At 40.9% G+C, this 27063-nt stretch overlaps 1 protein-coding gene across 1 annotated transcript; it reads right to left on the bottom strand.

Moving 5' to 3' along the window:
* Window positions 1–4840: 4840 nt before the first annotated feature.
* On the bottom strand, window positions 4841–26162 carry HNRNPR (heterogeneous nuclear ribonucleoprotein R). The gene is given in 12 exon segments (XM_081923222.1): window positions 4841–6122; window positions 6288–6409; window positions 8204–8353; window positions 9162–9367; window positions 10862–10997; window positions 12620–12796; window positions 14014–14127; window positions 15652–15759; window positions 16247–16365; window positions 18352–18520; window positions 26071–26094; window positions 26097–26162. Coding segments are annotated over 12 exon segments (1986 nt in total). The 5' UTR covers window positions 26148–26162; the 3' UTR covers window positions 4841–5512.
* Between the last annotated feature and the right edge of the window lie 901 nt (window positions 26163–27063).

Raw genomic sequence — 27063 nt, 5'->3', positions numbered from 1 at the left:
CCGCCCCAAACTGAATTAGCATTCTAGATTTAACTGTGGCAGCCTTCCCTCATCTAGCATCCTCCATATGTTTTGGGACTACAACTCCCATCAACCACACAAAGCACAACCATACAGACCACAGCTGATGGCAGCTATAGTACAAAACAACTGGAGGGTACCAGACTGGGGAAGAATGAACTACGGCAACGCTGTAAAGGGTCAAGTTTCCACTAAAGTCTGGTGATGAAACCACAACTCTTCTTACGGAACCGAGAGATCGTTCTTCCTAACCAAAAACTTGGCTCCAATAGTTCTGCAGGCACTGAGAAAGTTTGTCACTCTTGTTACCTTGAAATCAGATTATATTTTCATCAAACCAATCGAAAGAGCTAGTTGAGAGTGTCCAGGGACTTGTGTGTACCCAGATGTTACTTATTTATTTTTAAGAGCACACTACCATGCCATATCACAAACTGCTTTTGAAATTTTCCCATTTTTCAAAAAAAGAAAAGAAAGATGGTTTGCCAGTTTCATTCCCAAACAGGAAATTATGGGAGGTACTGCCTACTCAAAATTAATAAAATGTTAAAATGAAATGTGTCAAAAAACCTTGAACATGTTTCCATCAGATAAGCAAGGTATCATGTGCAGAGACTTTATTTTGCACTCTTTAGCAGCAGAAAGAACAGCCACCCAGAAAGGCCCATCAAATTCTAGTACAGTCATGTGGTTTGAACATCTCTTGAGCCACTTAAATGGGGAGAGCTCGTTTCGTAAGAAACAAATATAAGACTGCTGGGTTTGTTGAAAGTGTCTTTATTGGACTGATACGTCTGGGTTCTGGAAGTTATTTTTCTTATTTAATTTTTAATGTAACTATACAAGTGCCCTTTTTTGGGAGGCGGGGCATTTGCCATGTAGAACGATGGACCAGAATTCAAGAAACAAAGCTCCAAACCTCTTTTGTTCAAGTAACTATGCTTTGGCTCCAAAGAACTGTGAGCAGAAGGGAAATACCCAATAGTGCTTGCAGGAGTTCATGCAGTGTTACAGCAGGTAGGTCCAATAGCAGTTCTGAAATTAATGTTCATTAATTTCAATGAGCCTACTCTGAGCAAGACTTGCACTGGATACATCCTAATGTATCTGGAAATTGTTTCACTTTCCTCACTAAACTGTTCTAGTGTGAGATGCAGAACTGTCCTGCCACAAGCAGAAAGCACTTTTGGGTCTATGACTCTTACGAACTGCTTTTCTAACCATGTTTTTTTACACCTTCAACAATATTCTTCCCATATAATTCAAACCTATGAACTCCAGAAAACCTACAGGGTCTCGTTCATACTCACCTCCCACAGACAGTCAACTCCTCTACTAGAATGAAGGGCTTTTTTGAACAAGAAACCCAAAACAATTAATAGTTTAGTAAGAGAGAGAGAGAAGGCAAATAGCACAATCCTCCCGCCACCCAGAAGAAAGCCAGCCGTTTCATGTTATTTCGAGAAAAATGAGAAAGGAAGTTCTCTTACCGATAACTCCAATGGTTACTGTCCCCTGCGAACCCCACCTAGCAAGTCGACATCGTGACATGTCAGGTCAGGGCAGCCTCAACCACGCTTCCCTGATAGTCAGGTAATAAAAGGAAGGAGTTAAAATAGAAGTTACGTTTGCAGATTTCTGGATAACATCAGAAAATGTAATGCAATACATTCCGAACTGTCATTCAGAGCTTCTGGTAACCGCCTTACAAGGTGTTAAAAATATATTTCTCCAGAAGAAAATTAAACAGAAACAAAAATAGTTTTTTGGCAGTTTCTAACCAATACCCAGATATACTTATCATGAGATAACTTCATTGTGTAATGAAGATCAGAGGCATTAATAGCCCATTTCTACTGAGGGTTTTTCCCCCCTATTCCAACAGCTGCAAAAGTTAAACATGTGCACCTTGGTGAGCAAGTTTGTACTTTGTAGGATTTTGTTATCAAATTCATCAAGCAAAGCAGTTTTTTATTTTAGCCCTAAGTTAACAGAAGCTCCCATTTTCGGAGAAATGGGAAATACAGCCCAGAGTTCTCATCTTATAAAGCCCACAGAACTTTAGTGGCTTCAAGCTTTCATTTTTAACCACAGAAAATCTATTTGTGCCCACTTTCAGTATTTCACGAAATACTCGTTCACACAAATATTTCAATCTAAACCAAAGGATTATGTACAAGGTTTGAAAAATCTGGCTCATATATGAGGAGCTGCAAGAACCCAATTCATGCTTTGGCCAGGCAAAAAAAGCCCTACTGAAGTTCCAAGATTTGCTTGCATAAGGACTCCAAGAATCCCCTTGGACTCCTTTTATCAAAATATTTTCATACATTTCTTTGCTTTGCTCATAATAGCCTTATTACAAGCATGTTATTTAATGTTCAAAATGCAAATGAGGTTCAAATAATGGCATACAAATGCAGACAAGGTGAAAATATAATCAGGCTTTGATAAATGATGGTCATTCATATAGCCGATTATTAAGCTTAATACCTCCAATACGTTTGGATTTTAACAGAAAAAAATGCTTTAAAACAGTTAAACAATTGAAGATTGATATCTTCAGCTAGAAAAAACAAACCTTACTGAAGGAACTGTAAGCCTAGAACAATTACTATACCTCTAGAAGTTTTAGACATTTTCCTTCATAAATGGGAATGGTTCTGTTAAGTGGGTAACTCTGAAGTATAATCTGGCTTGCAATGCAACGCTAGATCTATGTAATTAGGAATTTGTAGAAATCTTTTGATATAGGTTTCCGAAGTACCAAAACTCTGGCATCATTATTTTTTTCAAGTCACCTTTGTATCAATAGAGACATTGAAGCAACTGCTATAAATGAGTGATCAAATATTGAATTCCATTTCATGATTCCGTCCCCACCTTGAAGAACAAAGGATTGATATTCTTCTGTGACAGGGTTTTTGTCCCTCTGAATTGCTTTGCTGAATAAAAGGTCAAGGCACAGATGAAGCAAAATATATTTTGGAGTGCGTTTTTTATATTTAAATTTTTTTGTGAAGCAAAGTTTCTTAAAGCCATGAATGTCTAATTAGATTGTGTTCTGTATTTAATTTGAAACACAATTGTCCTCTTCATAGCGTATACATACCACTAAGATATCTGGACAATAGTGCTGTCTTTAAAGATGGAATTTATAACAGATGTTTGCGGACAGGTAGGATGGCTAATTTTGTATGCAGAATTTGCTACTTGAAAGAACTTCCAGAATTTAGTTGCATTTTGGATATAAGAATTTTACAGACTTGGCATTTGGGCAAGATTAACAAACACATCACAAGATTCCTCATTATGCACAAGCACATGTGTGTGTTACATTTCCAAATCTTTCTAGATTCTGACATAGACATTTTCACATCAATACAAAATTGCTTTTTACCTCTCTTGGCAGTCCTTGTATATGCTCCATCATAAAGGATAACTTTAAAGCCCTTTAGGACATGGGCAAGTATTTTAAATTGGCTCAAATTTGGTTTGACCAAATAATGTTAAGCTGTGGAGTTGATTGTCAAGCACTTGGATGAGTGTGTGTGTTTGTGATTTAGGTATTAGAAAGCCAGCCACTTCTACTAGACCTAAGAGCCAGATAAGCTTCACAAGACAAATCCTGCAGCTTTACTCAGACAAAACAAAGACATATTGTTACAGGATTTTTTCTTTTATCAGAACCATGGTCAATTACTGTTACCATAGTACCCCAAATAACTGGCTGGACTGAAAAGGCATTTTTACAAGGTTTTCCTTCCTCAATGAGTCAAGAACTACAAACCCACGAAAATTATCTTCCTGACTCACAGCATACAAAATTGTAGGAAGAACGAACACTGTTCGCACAACAATGTAATTCTGTCAAACAGATGATACTATTGGAGGTTCAGACAAGCAGCTTGTTCCCAATGACTTGTTATTTTTCACTATGTTCTAATCAAAGGCAAACTCATAAATTAGGGGCTAATTATTTATTATGGATGTTCAAGTTGGCCAATCTGATCTGTAAATTTAAGACCTTTGAATTTATTTCCTAGAATGCAAATGTACTTCACTGCAGTTTAGCACAGTGCAAAAGATGCAAACAGGTAAAACATCATAAATTGAGAGTCAAATGAATATTAAAAATATGGCAAAAATAGTTTGTACAAAAAGTTCTTTAGACTCTGAAGATATCTCAAATCAATGGAAATTTGAGCTTTAAATCATTCATTCAGAAGGATGTAAAATCTAATATTATAATCAAATTAGCAATTCTGTTATCTAGAGCATAAAATATTTATTTACATTTTCACTGTACTTTGTAAGAATTTACAACCATTCTCATATCTTTGTTCAAAGCAAACAAAAACATTAAAATTGAGCACATAATTGTCTGTTTTTATGTTTGCACACTATCAAATTGAGTTGAAGTCATTAGATGTTATCCATATTAGTAACATAAAAACAGGATAGGTTTATTGACTGCCTTCCTACATGAAACTTCTCATATATCCAGACAGGACTTAAAATCATATGACTAAAAACAATTTGCACACGTTTACAAATGTACCTGAAGCTGTTAAGAAAGCAACCAATTGAAAGTTAAATGCAACTAGATTAGATTAACAATTATGAAATTTCAATTTGATGCTATGATTAGACCTAGCTCTGACTCATATGCCACAAGTGCCAGATGTTGGAAATTGCAAGAAATTTGCATGAATTTGATCACTCACATAGGCAGTTTTTTTTTATATCTAAAAAAGATGTTTCTTGCAAGAATTACCAATAAAATGTTTTAGGACACAATTGAATTTGAAATAGGTAATGTTTTGAATAGATTTTTGAGTTTTATTGAAATCTTACATGAACAAGAAGAAATTGGAAATACAATCACATCAAGGAACAAATTGCCACGGATTTGACGTTTAGGCCAAACAAATTTTGTAGGGCAGATTTTCAAAAAGGTGTGAAGTTATAACAATTTAAAAACACAGTTAACCTACTTCTAGGAATGCAAAACATACAGTCATGTTATTTTCAATACAAGAAAACTTAATTTTGTTTTAATTTCTTAAAACTACGGAGACAAAGTACTAGCTTTACTTTATGTACAGCATATGCCTATGTAGTCTATTCCAAATCCAAAAAAGAAAAAGGAAAAAATGAAACTGTCCAAAAACAGAAGGTCTGCAAAATCATGATTTAACAGTGTCGCCCATCCTGCTGATAAACTGCTAAAATGAAGCCTAAAACGATAAAAAGCACTGTCTCCCAAAACTGTGTTTGGGAATTCTGCAAGCTCAGTAATGTCCAAGTGCATTTATGAGAAAAGAAAAAAATAATAAAAGACTTGAGTATATACAGAATAGAGTGATTCTTCAGCCCAATACAAATGGCAGCCAATCACTACTGAAGGATGAAACATTAATTTTTGGAAGGATGTAGAGCTATAGCCAAATTCTATCTTTCCAATATTCCCACGCCCTCCTTATTTGTCTTACTTCCACTGTTGCCCATACGTATCCTGATAAAATTCCTGGTTGTCATTATTGTAACCATAGTTACCGGCATAGTCACCACCTTGCTGAAGCGGCTGCTGAGCGATGGGTTGGGAGCCCCAGTTCTGCTGGTTGTTGGTCTGGCGGCGCTTGGAATCCGGTTGGTTGTACCCATCAGCCTTTCTCTTGCCTCCCACGTTGCCCCCACGGTTGCCCCTGGCTCCACGAGCACCACGTCCTCTCTGCTGCTGGGCAGGACCCCCTCTCCCACCCCTGGCTCCTCTTGGTGGTCCCATTGGTGCCCCCCTCTGGGAATAGCCAGCTCTACCTCTTGGTGGTGGTGCTCCCCGCCCCCTAGGTGGTGGAGGTGCGCCTCGCCCACCCCTTCCTCCTCCTCTTCCTCTTATAGCATAGCCATCATCATAGCCGTAGTAAGGATCTTCATAGCCACCACGGTAGTCATGATAGTCATAGCCATAGTAATCATCATAATAATCTTCATAGCCATAGTAATCTGGGGGATAGCCATAGCCGCCTCTCCCTCCACGCCCTCGGCCTCTAATTGGAGGTGGCATACGAGGTGGAGGATAGTAATAATAATCTTCGTACCTAGTGAGCAGGAAAAAAGCATTAGCATTAGTTCATGCTGCTTTCTCAATTTAAAAGTTCAAGCGGAGTTCAGCATGCCAGATTAAAGTAGATTTTTACTATGTTGCTATCAGACAGAAACTCTCGTCTTTGAACTACAGTACAGTTAATGAAGTTAACACTCACGCAGTACTTCTGGAGGCTTGTCTGGCAGCCTGGCGTTCTTTCCTTTTCTTATCTGGAGGCTTAGCTAATACTATTTCAATTTCTTCCCCCTCTATCTCTTTTCCATTCATTTCGTTCATGGCCTGTTTGGAAGGGGAAAGAAGTTTAAATTCCATTCTACAGAGAAGAATCCTTCAGGATTTCCCACCTTTCCACTCTTCTAAATTCTGATATTCTCATGTCCAAAGTAATTCCATTTCAACACAATGCATATTTACATACTGAATGTTTTATGAAGTGAATCGCTTTAAATTTGCCTGGGACAAGAACAGAACACCTGTGTGTCTACTCTGGTGTAGGAGAGACTTCTGTAACAATGAAGAACTACTACTAGCTTTGTTTTAAAACAGGGCATTAGACTGAAGGCTGAATACTCTTTCTGGAAGGAAGATAAGACAGTCTCCATTTGTGTTTCACAGTGAGAAACACTTTTTCTTGCTTGAGCTGCTTTTAAAGAAGGAGAAGTCTGGAAAGCAAATACAGTGGTACCTTGGTTCTCAAACGCCTTGGAACCCAAATACTGCAAACCCAGAAGTACTGTATTTTTCGCTCTATAAGACGCACCAGACCATGAGACGCACCTAGTTTTTGGAAGAGGAAAACAAGAAAAAAAATATTCTGAATCTCAGAATCCAGAACAACAATAGGGATTGCTGTGCAGCGAAAGCAGTGATCCCTCTTGCTGTTCTGGCTTCTGGGATAGCTGTGCAGCCTGCATTCGCTCCATAAGACGCACACACATTTCCTCTTACTTTTTAGGAGGGAAAAAGTGAATCTTATAGAGCAAAAAATATGGTAAGTGTTCTGGTTTGTGAACTTATTTCAGAAGCCGAACATGCTCCATTTTGAGTGCCACACTTCAGTTTTGAGCGTTACGCTGAGGTCTGTCTGTTTTTGCTCTTTATTTTACATTTTTGTTTTTGTGGCTCTTTGTTTTTGTGACTGTGTGGAACCCAGTTCAGCTACTGCTTGATTGTGTGACTGCAATACATTGTTTATTGCTTTCATTTTATGGATCAATGGTCTCATTATATAGTAAAACTCATGTTAAATTGATGTTTTAGGGGTTGTTTTTAAAAGTCTGGAACAGATTAATCCATTTTGCATTACTTTCTATGGGAAAGCACGCCTTGGTTTTGGAACAGACTTCCAGAACGGATTAAGTTTGAGAACCAAGGTACCACCGAAGATGAAGCGGGACGAAAAGATTGGGGGTCTTTAGGGGGAGGGAGAGAACTTTTTAAATACAGGGCAGCATATGCTGTTTAACATATGCAATGTGAACAATGCACTGGTAAAACCTTTCCAACGTACCGGGGGGGGTGTGTGTGTGTGAGGGAGAGCAAGAAGATTTAAATGGAAAGCATCAGACTAGATGAACCAATTACAATATTCAGCATTTATAGAGCATTTTTAGGGGGTTCAAAGCATATACGTTGGATTGCATCCAATACCATGCTTGTACTCCTCCTGCCAGTATGCCCTGAAAAACATCTCCTGAGGTTAGGAAAGAGGCTCAAGAAAGGCATGAGATGTGAAGTACAGGCTGTAGCGGGAGGAAGAAGTCAGGTAGAAGCTGACTGCAACTACCATTTTGCTGCATAACGTAGGTCTGTATGCATCACCACGACATCAAATGAAGAGTTTTCCTTTGCCCATGCAGTCTGAAACAGGGAAGTGAACAGCAAACTCCAGTTTTGGCTGGGAGCTTTGTTTTCATCTACAGTGCACTTAATATTATATATGACCTCATGTGCTGGGCAGGTGGGCGTGGCTTGGGGGAAACGACCTCACAGGCTGAAAGAGGATCCTTGCCAGGCATAATCAGGGACTGTTCCCCACCCACTGGCCTAGATAATGAAATTGTGCATACCTACCTTGACCGCTGCCCCCCTATCTTCAAAATGAACAAAAGCATAGTCTTTTAATTTCTTCACTCTTTCCAGCTTTCCAAATTCTGAAAAGGATTTCTCCAGTATTTCTTCCGTCACTGTAGTGGCCAAGTTTCTCACAAATAAAACTTTCACCTGTTAAAAAAGGGGGTGGGATTTTGATATCAGCTTCAGAAATCCAGTAACTCTTACAATACATGCTTGCTCAGATGCAAGAGTGCACTAAATAACCATCCAGGAAAAGATAGCTTTATCTCTGTATCACAAGAGGCGTTAATTTTATCACTAAAACTGAAACAGCAACTAACAACATGGACCACTGACAGCATGTTTCAGTGTTGGCTTCTGAATTAGGCTCCCATCAACTTTTACTTTCAAGATTTCATTTAAGAGATACAGGCACAATTCCATGTTGCTTATTTTTTGTAAGATTCCCAGGGAACGGATGGCATTGACCAGCATCAGTATATTAACCCTACTGCCAGGTGGAGGAAAAGCATGGATGTACCTGGAATTGTATACTTCAGTAATTCTTACACCCCAGGTAGGGGGAAAGGCAAAGTATCATTGCAGACATGGCCACCCTATTGTAATGGCAAACTACTTTTGGCTCAAAGGGCTGCATGTTCATTCTTGGCTAAACCCTCTGGGGTGTCCAGGTCAGTGATGGGTGTTGTCCCCCACACCTCAGTTGATGCACGCCAATCAGCTTAGGGGGATGTGTTATTGGCCCCTCCAGGCTCATCAAATGATTGATCCGATGACTGGGGAGAAGGCAATTCGTATCTCCATCAGGGTGCTGGGGTCCACCCACCCAAGCATAGTGTCTTTTTTATTTCCTTTTTCTTGCCCCCCCCCAAAAAATTTGTGAGATCTTGGGGGATGGGATCTGTGTCCCAATCTGGAGTTAGTCACTTCAGCAGTACAGCCTTTGCTCTATTACCTTTGCCATGACTTCTGGATCTGGTTCCTCTACAGGGTCAGCCCATTCCACGGTAACGACGTTTCCCCAGACTTTTACTTTCCCACTCATCAGCCGACGCCGAGCTTGAGCGGCTGATTTGTGATCCTCGTATTCCAGGAAGCAGAATCCCCGATTCTTCTTTTTATCATCAGGTTGGTGATACAAGATTACATCCACTAAACCCTCTGTAAGAACAAGACACCTGGATGTAACACAGAAGCCTATTTCTGGCTTCAAATGCGAACTGGAATGCAGAAGCTTCAGCATAAGCAGATCAAGTCTTCAGCACACTCAAATGATGCAGTGCCAGAATACACACACAATTAAGTTCTCCCTTCTCTAGGCACTGGCTCCATCGACTTTTGAACATAAACTTACTTCTAGCATGAGGAGATGGCAGAAGTAATGTTTCTTTGCCCAGCACTCAAAATCTGATCCAGGGCTGCCATTCCTCTTCTTTTATATGGCCTCCCAGGTTGCAAGGTCTGCACCAATGACCATAAAGATGACACCATCTACCAAATCTAACGCCATCTGGGCGGAGGGAGATTTCTTCAATGAAATGGCAGCGCTCCAAATAGTCAGGGCCGTCTTACCCATAGGCGCTAGGGGTGTGGGGCACCCAGGCTCTCAAGGGCGCCAGGCCGAGAGTCTGGGGCCCAAGAGTTGAGTCCGGGGAAGAGCCCGCCCGTCGGTCAGAGTGCCACAGCTGGCTCTTCTGCTGCAGGGGGCTCTGCACCGCGAGTTCGCGGGGCAACCGAGCCAGTGAGATGCTGAGGTGGCCGGCTGGCTCCGCCCTCCTGCACACCTGGGACTGGGCAACCTGGCGGGTGGGAGTGCCAGGCAGATCTTTGCATCCCGGCATCGCATATGCTTAAGACAGCCCTGCAAATGGTACTGACATTCTCATTTTGCTGCCACTGGGAGACTCATTTTTACCATAGATGACCTCAACATGCATTCAAGGGAACACCAGTCCTGACTGGATTTGAACTTGGATGTTCAATATTGTACTCCCCACTCCTTGCACACTCTCACCCCTCCTTTGCTACTTGGAAGCTTCCCCACCTTATCAAAACCACTTCTGGCCATTACAGGAAGGCAAAGAAGCACCTGGTACAGCAAATCACTTCCTCTAAAAGTGGGATAGCACTGGCACCCAAATGTATAGATTCTCCCCTTGCCACCTTCTCCCTTCTCAGTTATTTTAAGCCAATGGAAGCGGAAAGAAGGGGGGAAGCAAACTTGTTTTAAATAAGTACCAGTGGTCCTAGGGTTAAGAGAAAGAAGCAAGACCAGCCTGCAACCCTCTCAAAGACATCAATTTTCATTAGACTTCAAACACCCTGAAATTCCCAAGTCCAAATCAGTGCCTGCGATTCCTACAAAATGTCTGCTGGAAGTTCAAGTAAAATGCAATTTAACTGCACAGCCACTTCAAGCTGGATACCATTCAGGCCCTATGAAAAGGAACTGGGTGGTGTTTCATAGGTTAATATTGTTTGGTGTGTGCATTTTAAGTGGTGCCTTAGAAGGGTTTATATTCTGAAAGATAGAGGATATAACTGTACTAAATAAATTCAGAGTCTTAACAGGCATGTTTATTATCAACACTAGTCTGCTTGTTTCATGAGTGAAATGTTAATGCCTTACAACACGTCATATGCTCAACTCCTTACCTGTAACTTTGCTGAACTCTTCTAGTATGTTTTCCTTGGTCTTGTTTTTTGGAATTGATCCAACGAACAGCCTGTTGTTTGCCACAGAGATGCATACGCCAAGGTGTTTACCAGGACGGATTTCATAGTTGTCACACTGAAAAGAACGTTAAGCTGAACACTCATCTTAAAGTTCCAATTTAATGGTACACAGATCAACAAACTCTCCACCTGCTCCAGTGGGGAAGATCTCAAAATAAAATGCTATCTACTACAAAAAAAGCATCATACCTGCATCCCACTTTGGAAAGATTTAAGGTTTCCAGTAATCTAGCTCATTTCCCAATAATAGGCGTTTGCCAGCTCAAAATACACTGTCTAAGGAGACTTCTCAGGTTTAGAATGCTAAATCCAGCCTCACAAACTTCAGGCTAGATGTCTGAGAAGCTCACATGCACAAATCTCCTGTTTCATCCCAGTACCTGGTACTCAAGGGTACACTGATTCTGAACATGGAGATTAGATTCTTAGCTATTGTAGTCATTGTTATTCATAAATGTCTCTATTAAAGAGCTGTGCATGTTAGTACAATTCACTGTAATGTAGCTCTGAAGGTTATCTTCAAAAGGAAGACACTCCATTCCTAAGCACATCATCTACTGTTACTTCACTATCGATAAAACATCCTTTTTCAGATCAAGCAGCCTGGACTCGGGAGATTTTTATGACAGTGAACACCCCAGAACTTATATAAAGTCATCACTATTATACTTCCATTTTATTTTCAATCCATTTCCCAAGTGTGAATTTTCCTTTATCGCTGCTGGTACACACTAATATTTTCAGTAAGCTTTCTCCTTAAGAAGGTTTTTTTTAGGCTGTTACCAACAATTTACAATCCATTAGTGTATCAGCAAAGTTAGTATTCCCATTTACCCACTCAGTACATCACTCAAGATGCTCTTACATAGCATTTCAGCTTCTGCTCTGTTTGAAGAGAGCTTTTTATGGAACAATCCAATTGGTACTTACTTGAGAGTAGGTCCTACTGAGAGTAAGTCCTACTGAACTCAAAGGAACTTACTTGTGAGTAGACTAGTTTAGGATTGTGTTAGTGCCTGATTGGTAAAATCCTAATTTGCTATTATCTGCACACTTAGCTAACTCACCAATTAACTGTGCCTCCAGTTAATTTATGAAAGATAAATACCATCAATTACAGATCCTTGGGGACCCTTCTCTGTACTTGGAAAACTTCTCTGTACTCAGAAAATTAACTATCAGTTAATTTTCCCTTGCCCCTTTTTAGCCAGTTTTATCCATCATTTTGTCCCTTTTCTATCAAACTTTAGGAGCTTCAGTGAGGAACCAAGCATCCTTACCTACAACTGTAAATAATTCAAAAAATGTTAACCAAGCCTTTGCAGATGCCTTACTATTTCATGTTTTCAACTAAAATTTACCTGGGCTGAAAAAGAGCTATCAAGGAGGTCTCAATAATAACTCTGTGTCCAAGGTCCAAAAGGAGAACTCAAGTCAGATTCATCCTGCAATTTTCCTTATTAACATCAGATGGCATGGTTAAATTGAGAAGTGCCTTAAGTAGCAGCAATTAATGACTAGTTGTTTATAACTAGCTAACTGCTAATTTATAGCTCATGACTGAGTGATCTAGAATACTATGGGAGCCCACCTGCAAAGAAAGTATCTATGAGTTAGTTTGTGACCACAGCGAAGTCATTCCATCCTCCAAGATATATGGCATAGCATAATAATTACCAATTTGACTGCTTCTTGTGCTGCATCTTTACTACAGAAAGTGATGAAAGCGTAGCCTCTGTTCTGGCCAGAGAGGGGATCCATCATGAGCCGCAGGTCCCAAATTGGGCCTGCCTTCTCGAATAGTGGTACCAATTCATCTTCATACAAATCCCTAGGAATTTTACCAACAAAAACCTGGTGAGGAAAAGAAAAAAAATATTTTGTTTGTTAGTAAATGACATTTAAAAAATTCTTAATTCAATTAAGAAAAACGCAATAGATTTGTGTGAGGTGATATTTCAAAATGGTTGATCTTCCTTTTCAAACACTCAGAACAGAGAAGCTCCTGCTCTAAGCACATGGGCCACTACCTAGAGCTACTTTAGGAATACCCTTTCTTTAATCACTGCACACAACACAAATACTGGCTCAGTTCACATGTAACAGGGAACAATGGTTTCCCACTACACAACCTTGGGCTTATGCACTTCCCCTCCTTCCCACCCAAAAGGACAGCAAAAGCTTCTGTTTTCAATTTTAAACTAGCCGCAGTTCCCTGTGATGGCGAATTTGTGGAACTCTGGTCATTTAACCCAGCGGTGGGAACCATTTTCAGTCAGAGGGTCACATTCCTTTCTGAGCAACCTTTTCAAGTGGGTGAGGCCAGGAGCCAATAGGGGCAGTCCAACTGATGGGACTCTTACCTTCACAATAGACTACATTCCAGTCAGGTAAAAGTCAGAGGTTTCTACACACACATTTCTCCATTCCCATCCAGGGAAACAAGAGGAATTATCATAGTTCAAGGACTCATTCCAGCTAGGCAAAAACACTTGGGAGGGCATGGAACACGGTCAGGGAGAGGTGTGGCCTGGGGAGAGTCCTATGGGCTGGAAAAAGAGAGGCAAATGACCGCATTTGTTCCCCACCTGCTTTGTGAACAAATCAGGATTTGAAACCTAATTTGATCCTGACTTGCTGTCACTAACCCTAGTTTAAACAAACCACAGTTCCAAGTTGGGCTGTCACGGGGCACCAAGGCTAGTTTAAAAATGAAAGCAGAAGTTTCAATCTCCTATTTGCAGGGGGGGTGCGATGAAGAGTATGTGAGCTCATTGCTTACCGTAGCTCAAAGCTGCAGTGAGTAAACCACTGTTTTCTATTACACCTGGAGGGCCACAAGTTAGCCAAATGAACAACAGCTCTGAATATTACTGCAGTTAAAAGACAGGCTTTTCAAAGTGTTTCCTGTCAAAATCTGGTTAGAAAACTCAGCTTAACAATTATTTTCATTATAGCTAAAACTAAATAATTAGTTTTTAAGTCTTATTAGATGAAATAGGCAACCATTGTTAGGTAAGGACAATCTTTATGTATCTGCAATTTATGTGCAGCAGTATGTACATACAAACCTCTGTGCCGATGCCAGGCTGGGATCCTGAGTAGACCGTATCTGGAGGGGGGCCACCATACTTCCGCTGGCCTGTAGTCACGTCCAAAGTATAACCAGTCCTCTCTAGCAAAGCCTGAATAAAGGATGAAGAATTAGAAGCAGATGTTTTCATCACACAAGTGGCATTCAACAACACATTCTTTACCAAGACAGAAAAACAAACCAGAAAGAGCCCCATCCACAGAACCTCTTGCATATTCTATGTATGAATGTATGTATGTATGTATCTATCCTATACACCACCCTATACTCCGAGGTCTCAGGGCAGTTCACAACAAGACCACAACATATAAAAAGCAGTAACCCAATAACCCCCCACAAAAAGGCCACATTCTAAAAGGGTGTTGGGTGTCAGTAAGCTCAACCAAAGAAGAGTCTGGATTTGATATCCTTGCTTTATCACTACCTGAAGGAGTCTCAAAGTGGCTAACAATCTTCTTTCCCTTCTTCCCCCACAACAAACACTCTGTGAGGTGAGTGAGGCTGAGAGACTTCAGAGAAGTGTGACTAGCCCAAGGTCACCCAGCAGCTGCATGTGGAGGAGCGGGGAAGCAAACCCGGTTCACCAGATTACAAGTCTACTGCTCTTAACCACTACACCATGCTGGCTCTCAGGCCTGGTTAAAAAGGAACATTTTTGCCTGACACCTAAAGGTGCATAATGAAGGCGCCAAGCGATCTTCCCTGGGGAGAGCATTCCATAGACAGGGAACCACTGCAGAGAAGGACCATTCTTGTGTCGCCACGCGAACAACTTGGTGCTGCACCCAGCTAAATGAAGTGCTCTTCCTCTTGCTGCTTATTGGGACCACAGACTAGGCGTTGTATCCAACTAAGTACTACTCAGAGTAAGCTTACTGAAATTAATGACTAGGGCTGGGTAATACCTGCTTGCCATCGTCGTAATACACCGACAGCTAAACATTGTGATATGGTGGTATATTACGATGCTGGAAAGAAGAAGGGGAGGAGGCAGGCAGTTGCTGGCCACAGAGACAATTAGTGTCACTGTGCACAGCTTCTGCCTCTTCCAAAACCGCAGCCACCTCTTCCAGTGCACGGCGCATGGAGGAAGGAACCCAACCATGCAAGGAACAGGGCGAAGTCACCTCCTCCTCCAGCTCCCACCCATTCTAAGGCAACTGAGGAAGGCTCATAAATGCTCCGTCTGTGCGCCTGCATCAGCCGCTGCCGCCTTTGCATGGACAGGTGGGGGAGGGCTGCCTCTTTCTCCCAGGAGAAAGAGGTAGCTTGCACATGCTAAAGTGATTGAGGAAAGAAGCAGCCATCGAGTCCCTGTCAGGGAAAAGGGTGGGGTATAAATTAATAAATATATAATAATTATAATAATGGAGGCACATTTCTCTCCTATATATAGATAGGGCTCTTTTGCTATTACGCATTTGCAACACTCGTGATTTTAACTATTTAATGTCATACAAGCCTGACCCCCTCAATACGATTCTTTCCTCCAGTACAAGTCCTTAAAGCAACATCAGAACAATGCAATTAATTACTTAAATACAGAAATATCCACATAGAAGTTCAGAAGAACCTTTATCTGTTGCTCTGTACACTCAGCATATGTATACATTACCTTAATTTTTGCTTCATCTGGCCCCTTTGTTGATTCTTGTACTTTGCTTCCTTGTTTCTCTCTCTGTCTGTAAGTCTTCATAACTCCACATAAAAATGCACTTTTGTTCTGCAGATACAATTTATGACACCATTCAAGAGGAAGGCATAAAAAGAAACCTGAAGCCATTGAACCTTGCATAACACTCAACTGCTGCAACTTTTGACAGAACTAAGTAGAGTGCTTTAAAAAAAATAAATCACTTTGTACAATTTATTTAACACAAACAACCACTCCATTGAACACCACATCAGGCCAAGGACTCTGAATATGAGAGTCTTTTTACACGCATGCAACTCTAGACTTTAACAGTGCAGCCCTATACATGTCTACTCAGCAGTAAGCCCCAGAGTTGAATGGGATTTCCTTCCAACTAAGGAAACCTAGGATTCCAGCCTAAATGCAGTGTTTGAGGGGTAAGGTTGTCAAAAAGACACAGTGCAGAAGAGTTCAAAAAAAAAGGATGACAACCTTTTTGGTGCTTGTTATAGTCATGTTAGAAAGAATGCTACATTTGTGAACCTATTTCTTCACACCACAGGAGCTCTTACCTTACCTGTACATGCGACAGGTCACTTTCCTTAAACTGCTGTAATACAGAGAGGGCTCCTTCTTCGTTAAATTCTCTAAGAGCATCTATTGCTCTCTCATCAAGATCAACATAAGCTACCAATCCTAAAAAATTAAAAATAGAAAAAAGTTACAGATTCCCATTTAATTATACAGAGGCAATTTCATTCAAAAACACTATTTTATTTTGCTAAATTTGAAGTAATTTGAGCTCAGTACATCAAGGTAACTACGGCAAACTAAAAAGTTATATCCAGAAACAAAATTGTTTGAGGAACTGTGTGGATATTCTGCTGCGCAAAGCAACACTACATATCAGGGTTTGAAACAATGAACTCTGGCTCACATTCCCTTTTAGGATATTTCTTTAAGATGGAGCCATTACAAACGATGCATAAACACTACATAATCTAACAACAGTTGTGCTACAGCAGCTATTCGAGCAACCTATAAAACCAACTTCTCCCCTTCAAAAAAAACTAAAGTGAAAAATTATCCCCATTTCTATAAAAAGGAGATTACAATAAATGTTTTTTACTACAGATAAATACCATTTTGCCACAACTTTCCAGCCAGTGACATTATTTCAAGCCCTGTTATGTACATCAAGTACACTAATATTAAGCTTACAGGTGCAGACCCACATACAGTAGGACCAGTTCTGAAGCATAAAGTACTTTCTTTTACATTAAAGTTAATAGAAGTTTATGAAAAATGTAGAAAAATTCTAATTCCATCAGTATTAAATGGTAAGGTGCTGAGATATTTGTACCAACTTCCAATAGCTATCCAGAGTGTTTTGAATACTTCAGGATTTTAAAGAGCACTGAAAACATCTTTCTTCTCTATCACACAGAATAGCAGTGCACAAAGACTGCATTTCAGAATTGATCCTGCATTTTGGAAGGCATATTTTGTACTGGGACAAAGCTCAGCAGAGGTTTTAAAAGTAATGAAGTTCAGCCCCAAGTTTAATTATAAAATTAGTTGTAGTGAACACTACTAACGGACACCAGTGGGGCAAGTTTAACCATGAAGATAGTTGTACAAATATTGTTGAATACTAGGTAGTAAAATGTTTTAACAAGTTTAGATAAATGTCAAACTCCTCATGACACAACCTCAGTTGCAACACATTCTAAAATCCTGTACATGCATTTCTCAGACACCTACACTCAAGCCACTAAGTGTACATCATCATATAGCACCGCCTTAGAGAAGTGTCTCTCTAAGGAAATAAAAACTATCTGGCAGGCACTCATTGGGACTGTCATTCAAGACAGATCAGCCACATGAGTCAAAATATCAACATAAAGAAGACAGATATGGTATTGTTTTGAACTGCCTTAAACTTACATAACTTTTGGAGTATTTTAGGGGGGAAAGATAAAGCAGATCTTGCCACTGAAATATTTGAGATAAGGGCATGAAGCAGTTCCATTTATATTTCTAAATATATTCACAACACGCATACTAAAGAGGAAGAGGAAGTTTCTATTTCACACCCCAAAAAATATGTGTTTCCTAAGCAGAACATGTGTTCTCTCTCTCTCTTTAGAATACACAATAAGCCACTTGCTCCATGCAAGATAAACATAATTCAAATATAATTATTAATCTGAACACATCAGTGTAATTACTGATATGGACTGAAATATTCACTAGGAGCTGGACAAACATGAAATTCACTTACAGACTGGAATTCAAACGTAGCCCTAAGTCAAGCAAGCAAGCTATTTCCCTCAATAAGCCAAGCACCTATTGAAATATTAAGTGTTTAACACAGTAACTATAAATTGGTGATGGTAGAAAGGTAGAAACAAATGATTATTTTATAGAGGAAACTTATAATTCAGTAAGCTGGAATGTCCACTTTTACTTGTGTCTATGAAACAGTTAAGTGCCCTGATGACCTAAGATACTGTCAACATGTCAAACCCAATTTGACCTCAAAGAAGTGAAAGCAGCTGTACATTCAAAGCTACACAGTACAAAACACAAGTAAATTTTTTCAACTTTAAAACCTAAAAATTTGAAAATCGTTTGCCTTCACTTTCATAACCAATCAGAAACAAGAAATGCATATTATACCTGTCTGAAATATTTCATCAAGTCTCTCTGCCACCTTCTGTGGGAGGCCTGCCTCTATCAGTGTCTTGTAGTGTTCTGTGTGAGTTACACTGGAAGTATCCATTGGTTCTTCCTCTTCTTTTAACTGTACCGCATTACCATTCACCTGATTAGCCATTTTATTATGCTGCTGGAAAAAATTCAGGAGCTATATTACATAAAGCCAGAAATAACTAATTTGTAGGACAATGCATTTATCTAAACTAATTTGTAAACATGCTGCAAGTGACTTGAATTAAACCTATTATTTAAAGCCTTTAGAATGCAGCTCACCTACATTAAATAAGTACAGTTCTAAATACTGTGGAACATGTACATGGAATAGCGCACAATTTTAAGCACTTCATGTACATCAGATCTAATTTTGATTTTGGCATTAATTTCTGTGATCTTAGTGGTGGGGAGTATACTGAAATGCATGAACATCTGCCATTATTACCCTGGTCTCAAAAAGATTTTAAGTCAATGTGCTTAATACAGAGGCCTACAGGGCAGCTTAATATGCAAATGTCAATACTTGCTTTCCATCTTTCCCATAGTTTTCTGGCTTATTTCCATACCTTCCTTCAAATCCTGTTACATAAGAGAAGCCATGCTGCTTTAATGTACACTAGTTGCCAGAACACTTTTAAAAATAAAATAAAAAACAACATGCCACATTAGGTTTTGCACAAGTGGAACAATCGATAAACGAATTGCATGTCACATACCAGCAAGATGAACTTGTATTAAATTCTGCATATCATAGCACAGCATGTTATTCCAGATATTAGAGTTTAAATGAAAGTTTTAAACGAAAGGCAGCACCTTCAATTTTCCATATCAGTGAGAAAGACTTGATGCGAAAGTCAATAAGAAGACTGCAGAGATATGAATAAAAAAAAGTAGCACTATCTTCTCAAACAAATACTGAGGTATTTTGCCAACTTATTTTATGTGTCTGATTACAAACTGGTGCTTAATATTCAGGCAGGACAGCACAGGTGATATAAACAACTACTTAAGGAAGAGGGCTGGTTGACAGTGCCATATTAGCAGAGGCAAAGCAATCTTGATTTCACCAGAAAACTCAGTAAGACATATGAAACAAAGATTTTTTAAAAATGTTTTAAGTGCAGAACACTAAAACTAGTCCTTCAAATACTAGATACAACTTTAAGATAATCATCCAATTAAAAGCATGCAATACAATTAATGTATCAAAAGCAAGACAAAAGATGTCCCACTCCAGAAAAGTTTTGCCATCAAAACATTTTAGTTAAAGGTCAATGAGTACTTTAATGGGCTATGACCTTACTGTAGCTTGTGCAGAATAACTGGTACACTATTTCATTTTTGTAGCAGATGCCACCACACTCCTTTCTACTACAGACTGTATAAAACCCCTGAAGTTTTTGCTACTGCGTGTTTTTGAGCACATGTCCTGCTTTAAGACCAAAAGCACAAAAAGCTTTCAAGCTGAACAAAACTGTTTTGGTGATCCACAAAACTGAGGCCTTCTAGTTTATTGAGGTTGCTCCTTAATACCTCTGCACTTACATGAAAAGCAGCAGTGGTGCATGAAGAGACAAAACCCCACAAAGAATTAAGACCAGTTGCTTCTTAGCAAATACTGCACCCTGAACACGGGATTATGATGCTACAAGTTTTCCCCAAAGAATTTCTCAGTGGTTAGTCTGGTTATATTAAACCTCATTCCCCCCCCCCTCAAGTGAAAGCATGTTTAGAAGTGTTACATCCACACTACATGCAGCATTTTATGGGTTCCAGTTCTGCTTTGTCACGTGTTACTTCCTTTGCGGGGAACACAACACCGAAAAAAGTAGGTCCGCCACACACAAAGCCATTTTTCTAATGAAAATTGTATCCAAGCAAAGGCTAGTGGGACAAATGTAACCCATTTTGGGAGATTCATTGTTTCTAGATACCTCATCTGCACTATACAGTGAACCCTTAAGTTACGTACCTCTTTGGATATGTAATCTTCGGGTTGCGAAAGTGGCAAACCTGGAAGTATTTTTCCGGGTTTCGCCACTCGCGCATGCGTGGAAGCGCTCTATCACGCCATGCGCATGCGCAGAAGCGGTGCCTCTAGTTACGGATTTTTCGAGGTGCGCAGACCCCCGGAACAAATTAAATCCGTATCCAGAGGATCCACTGTATATTTAAAACAGCATCAGACCACTAAAAACAGCATCTTCACCCTAAGACTCCTAATTTATTAAGGGTGCTGAGAGTACTTAGGAGACCCCCCCTGGTACCATCACAGAGTTCCAACCTCCAGTCATCCTCTCTTCCCATAGAACTCTGTGAATTGTGGCTCTTTAAAGGGAATAGAAGTGTACTAACAACTCTCAGCATCCTTAACAACGTACACTTCCCAGGATTCTTTGGAGGAAGCCATGACTATTTAAAGTGATATAATACTGCTTTAAATAGAAAGTGCAGACGGGACCCTTCGCCTGATCACAGGAACTTGGGCTTGATTATCTCCAACAATGAAATGCCAACACTACCAAAGCAAAGACAACTTGAGGGATATGGGGATATGTAGCACCCGAACAAAAATTAACACCACCTTTACTTCTTATTCTAAATACTGTCATTTCAAAGCATTCTCCTCCAAGAGAATGTTCATATAGCTGACATTTATAAAGATTCTCAATGCACTTCAGTACATCTCTCAAGGGCTTGAAAAAGAATACAGAAGACACAAGCATGTCTATCGATGTTTTAGTGATAAAAAGATGATTGGTTGATTAAGATATTTACAGATAAGTCTAGTTACCCTATGTACATAGAATTCCTAGAAAATACTTCAAGGCCATTCTAATTTGTCTTCAGAGGTGGTAGCACAATGAAAAAGAAACTTCGCCCTCCTGGACAGAGCTTCGCTTTTCTGCAGACAGGTGTGGATTCCACAAGGAATCAGTGTCTAGAGTGTTTATGGGGAGGGGCTGGTTGGTTCATATTTTATAGAACTACTTAGCTATTAGCATTATTAGAAATATGCTAATACAGCTTTATTAGCAAAGCAGTAACCTTGCTGAAGCTAAACAAGTCTGGGTTGGATCAGTGGATGGATGAGAGACTCCATGGGAATCCTATGTATGCTGACTTTTAAGTGTCACAAGAGAAGGAAGGTAAGTGTACTAAATAACCTATTAAAAAACAACAATATATCAATCCCAAGGAAATGACACCTTCACCACAGTTCAGTTTGTTACACAAATTACTTAACAAATATTCATGTATATATACAGTATAAGCAGAATGTCAGAACAAGCAAAACTCAAGATTTGTCTGCATATTTTAACGTTCTATTCTGCATGCAGCTGTGGAAGAACTGCATACAAGCTTTGACATGAAGTAATCTTTTGGGACCAGGGAAATCCTTTCTGGAGGAAATGTGATTGTACCCCCCCCCCCGGCCCATGCTGATAACATTCAGGCACCATGAAAACATTTATGTCTAGGCTTTTGGAACACAGTTGGTATGGAGCCTAAATCTTTACTGTAAAATACTGTTTATTTTTCACTACATGGCATTATAGTTCTTCATATAGACAGCTGATGATTTAAATTGCTTTATCGTGTTTGTTTTTTATAGTTGCTGTTAAGACACCCTGACCTTCTGTAGAAAGATGGGAAGAACAAAAAATAAACTAACAGTCCCTGTGCAATCGAAACCCATCAACAAATTCACATGATCCAGTACTACTACTGTTTTTGAGTTTTACCTTCACAACTCACTATAATGGACTCATTCACACTGAATTTACAAATGCAGATAAAAAAAATTCAATAACACAGTTTATGATCCAATACAATTAGTTAAGAATTTTCCTCACACATTTATCAAGCTTCTGTTCTGCCTTTCCATAAAAGGCATAAAATTTCTTCTGAATATACCCAGCTATGGCAAACTTAAAAACTAAACTAACTCGTTACACAAATAATTACAGAAACTGGGTATTTACCAGGCTATTCTTCTCGGCCTTCTGCTCTAATATTACTACTACCACCACCAAGCACAGGTTGCTGCAAATACAGCAATGCATATAACTAAAAGCCTGATGCTATGCTCAGAGGTCCACAGATTCACTCATCACAGTTACCATGGCAACCACCCATCTTCCCTAGACTCTGACTTCACATTGCGCTTTCGAGTCACTAAACTTCCAAAGCAAGATAAAGAGACTTACCCTACCTCCTGCTGCCCCAAGTCTGGAACTCAGGCTAAAGGCACTCAGAATGCCTCTAAGGAACAGTGTGAAATCAAGGGTGAGACCCTCCCACCTATTAACCTTAGTCCAAGCTCAGTCTCTTACACTGCATGACACTGTGTAGTGTCAGAGATGGAGCACACACATATAGACACTCTGTGCAGAGGGGTAGGGGTGGGGCCAGAGTTGGAGGTGACCATAAATAATGGCTGGCTAACAAAGCCCCTCATTTGCGGGCTCTTCCCAAACACTACTTTTTTGCTTTCACCTAGGCAAAATAACCTGCATCTTATGCTCCAGCCATCACTCCATGCAAGAGCAGGGACAGGGGGTAGCACTGTGGTCTAAACCACCGAGTCCAGGCTGGGGTGTAAAGTGGGGTGAGGTCCTGCTGCTTTATCCCAGCTCCTGCCAACCCGGCAGTTCAAAAGCATATCAATGTGAGTAGGTACTGCTGCGGCAGAAAGGCAAACGGCGTTTCCATGCACTCTTGCACTTGTCATGGTGTTCTGTGCACGGTGCACCAGAAGCAGTTTTGTCATTCTGGCCAGATGACCTGGAAAAGCTGTCTGCGGACAAACACCAGCTCCCTCGGCCTGAAAGCAGAGGTGAGTGCCACACCTCATAGTCAAATTTGACTGGACAACCATCCAGGGGTACTTTACCCTTTTACCATGCAAGATTCCTTTGCACTAGTACTTGGCTGATATTCTGTCAATGCACCTGTGGCTTTTGTAATGCCCCTGTGAGATATATTTGCTACCCTATTCTATGTTCTAGCAACCTGCTCCAATGTGTTAGACCAAAGATTTGTGGAATGACAGCAGGACAGGGCAGCTGTATGAGACATACTGAAGAATCTTCTTTTGACCATGAATGTTGTAAATTCTTATGTGCAGAATAGAGTATATGTGCTGCTTATCCTATGGGCCCCTGCACTTGGATATTAGTCTTATGCATTTAGTTCTCATTCACATTTCAAAAGTGTAGCCTTGCACTAGTGCCAGTTAGGGTCCCAATTCCAGCATCCTATGCAGGAGGGCCAACTAACTTTATGCCTCCTATACACACTGTTATCCACTTGGAACTGCTGCAAAGCTTTATAGTGCTATGTGTTGAACTGGGCTGCCCAAGTTCATTGCACTGGTGTAGGAACAGGGCTTACAGACACAGTAATGCAGGGCACATCCAAAACAATCCTAAGCTTGTTTGCACTCAAGTCCCACTGTATTCACCATGGGTTGGTTCCTTAATTGTGACCCTAATCAGCTCTGTTGCTTCCTGACATGACTATGACTCAAGAAATAAACTTATTCTAAGATTATAGAACAACATTTTACACTAGAGTAATGTGAGGTTTATTCTATTTTAGTGTTTCTATTTTTATACCAAGCAAAAATCTTAATACAGTAAGTTATCCTAAAGTTTGATCAATAGTTAAAATCAATTAAAATAGGCACACAACCAACGGACAACATTGTTCTTACACTGGAATTTTATATCCTACTTCAAGAGAAGGTAAATAAGCAAAATAGATTTATTGTTACCAGAGTAGCCCACTAGAGTCTACTGAAATTTGAGAAATGAGAGACATGTATAGTGCAATTCTATAAAGAAGCAAGTCCCACTGAGTTTAATGGGGCTTATTCCCAGGAAAGTGAGTCAGTACAGAGTTGCAGGATTGTAGCCACAGATACTGATCTATAATAGAAGCTAAATTATAACTTAAACCACTGCAGTACTACTGACATCCTAATACAACTTCTGAAAGAGGATATAGGTATGACAAAATGCTATGACAAAAATGTTACAGACTACTGTTTAGCAAACTACATCAAAATTATTTGTGTATATTTTTTTGTAACTGAAAAGTTATTCAGCAAGTTTCCCCACTCCATAGCAAGTTACTATGTTTTTACAAGCTAACAACACAGCACAGCTGCAATCTTTGTATGTGGAGTTTTTAAATCCCTTCTAACTCACATCAAGATTTCAATGAGAGTTTCAGAAATAACCCAATTATTTTCTGAACTTAAAAATGAAAGCCATAGCTCTCCAATGATTCTACATGTCACCACAAACTCACAATAAACTCTACACTGTCTCTGCTTATGTAAAATAGGTATATATTCCTACAATTACAAGTCCCCGGCAGAGTAAACCAAGTATTATCACACACACTCAGGATGGACCATATACCTAATATACCTAAACAAGACATTGAAGTAATTCCTGAAAATAGCACATGCTGCAGAAAGAATTTAGCTAGCCTACAGGTCGCATGGATGGTGCTACAAATACAGTAACTTCACAAGTGTGGTACTGTTACAGTTAAAACATTCCACCCCATTTCCTCTACCATCAAAGTTAAACAAGTATCAGCAGCTGTCAACAGCTCCTATGGTATTCTCACCAACCAGAATTCCCAATTAATCACTGTCTTTCACAAAGAACAAAGAACCCTTACCACAACCAAATCTGATTCTGACAGCGCCACGAAAAAGCACTGTGATAAGTTTCAAATCAAATGGTACTTGTAGGCGGGGCAGGGATATGCTCCATTTGCAAAAATAAAAAATGGGGATGAATCCAGGCTCCCCTTAGGAAAAGGAACATTTGGCGGATGGGTGGTTTTTTTGTTTTGTTTTTAAGGACAGTAACTCAAGGCACATATGCTCGGAAGCTAAAAACCGTGCTGTGTTCCCGCAGGCCGGCGATGCACAGGAATGCAGCCCTGCAGCTCGATCCCCGAGTTACAGCTTCGCCCGCAACTTTAAAAAGCCCTGCCGGCTTCCAATGGGACTCATTCCCGGATTTCAAAAGGTGCCTAAGGCTTATCCGAGAGAAATATTATACCCGCCTGCCTCAACTCTCCAAGCAAACACCCCTTAGGGACCACGACATTCAAGGCGGCAATTCGCAAACCGGAGGAGGGGGAAAGGCAGGAATAATAAGAATAATAATAATTTCCATTTCTAAGGGAATGGAAACCCCCTGCAAACACGCCAGGCGCTCAAAAAGGAATCGCCGCATTGGTTTTAAACGCCCACACACCTTCTTCCTTCCTCCCCATCCCAGGTCATGATAACGGGGTTAGGCCTCCTTCCTTTTCCCATTCTCCCTCTCCCGGAATGCGGCGGATCAGGGCCCTCCGCACTCAGCTGAGGAGGCGCCTCTGGAGGGGGAGGGGGTCGCACACAGCCGGGCCTACCTTCCCCGCCCCCACGTCGACGGCGCGGGGCCTGCGCCGCCCAGACGCATCCCGCCAGGCGCGCCGCGGCCACAAAAGGCGCCTCGGAGAGCGCGGGCCTGGGCATCTCTCTCTCCCCACCCCCCCGCGCGCGCCGCCGCCAACTACGAGAGCGCGCACTCCTCTCTCCCACCCTGCCAACATCCCTTCTCTCCCCCCGGTTACCGGTTCCTCGGCCAGGCGGGCCTTGGCGGACAGACTCACCGGAGCGGGACCTGCGCGGCGCGGCTTGGAGGCAGCGGCTGCAAATGGCGCGCGCTCCTCCTCTTCCCTCCCCTCATGGACGGCGGGAGCGACCCCGGCAACGCGAGGGGTTTCCCGGAACTGTTTCCAGGGACTGCTCCCCGGCGTCCAATCCGGGGGAGGCGTTTCGGAGAGGCAGGCCGGAGACTCTATCGGCGCCAGGAGGCGGGAGCAGGCGGAGGGCCCCCGCGGCCAATCAGTGCCCGAGGAGAGCCCCGGCCAATCCGCACGGCTGGGAAAGCCATGGCGCGCCGGTAGGGTTAGGCGGGGGAGGAGGTGAGGGGGGGAGAGAGGGAAGGAATCCAGCGCTTAAAAAAAAGAGCGGACGATTCCCGCTTTTTGTAGTTCTTTTGCAGACAAAGGAGGCTCGCTGGTCGCCTGGCTCTTTCAGCCTTGCGAAGGCCTCACTGTTGAGGTATCTGGCGGTACTTCAGCCTGGACGTCTTTGAGGGCTCCCTCTTGAAAAACACACAAAATAAATCCCTTCACAAGTAAAAACCAAAAACAAAGCCTAGTTTCGCAAGAAGTTTAGTACAGATTCTCTCTTCCTGACACGCTCCTCTTCTAGATTTAGGGATTTATCCTTATCATTTTATGGGGGCGCAGGTGTATTTCTGCAGCAGAGGCAGTGGTCGGACCTTTTCGGTTGTAGCCTCTAAATCACGTCCTTTCTTCCCAAAGACGTCTGTGTACTAGGACCCTTTCATATTTCCCTTTAATAAATGGATTGAAACCTTTCTATTCGAAAGAAAAGAAGAAGATAGGGCATTAGCGTTTTATATTACGGTGGCTTTTTTCCTTTAATTTTAAATATATATATATATTGCAGTGCATTATTTTGTTGATTTTGTGTTGGACTGGATTTAGGTTTCAACCCCCTATTTAACTCAGTGGGATTTATTTCTGTGTAGATATGTATAGGGCTGCACAATATGTTGACTTGTATATTTGTGG

This window comes from Podarcis melisellensis (genome assembly GCF_964234715.1).
Source record: "Podarcis melisellensis genome assembly, chromosome: 8".
NCBI lineage: Eukaryota > Metazoa > Chordata > Lepidosauria > Squamata > Lacertidae > Podarcis > Podarcis melisellensis.
The sequence above is the reverse complement of the archived record's forward strand: the minus strand, read 5'-3'. Positions and strand labels throughout refer to the sequence as shown.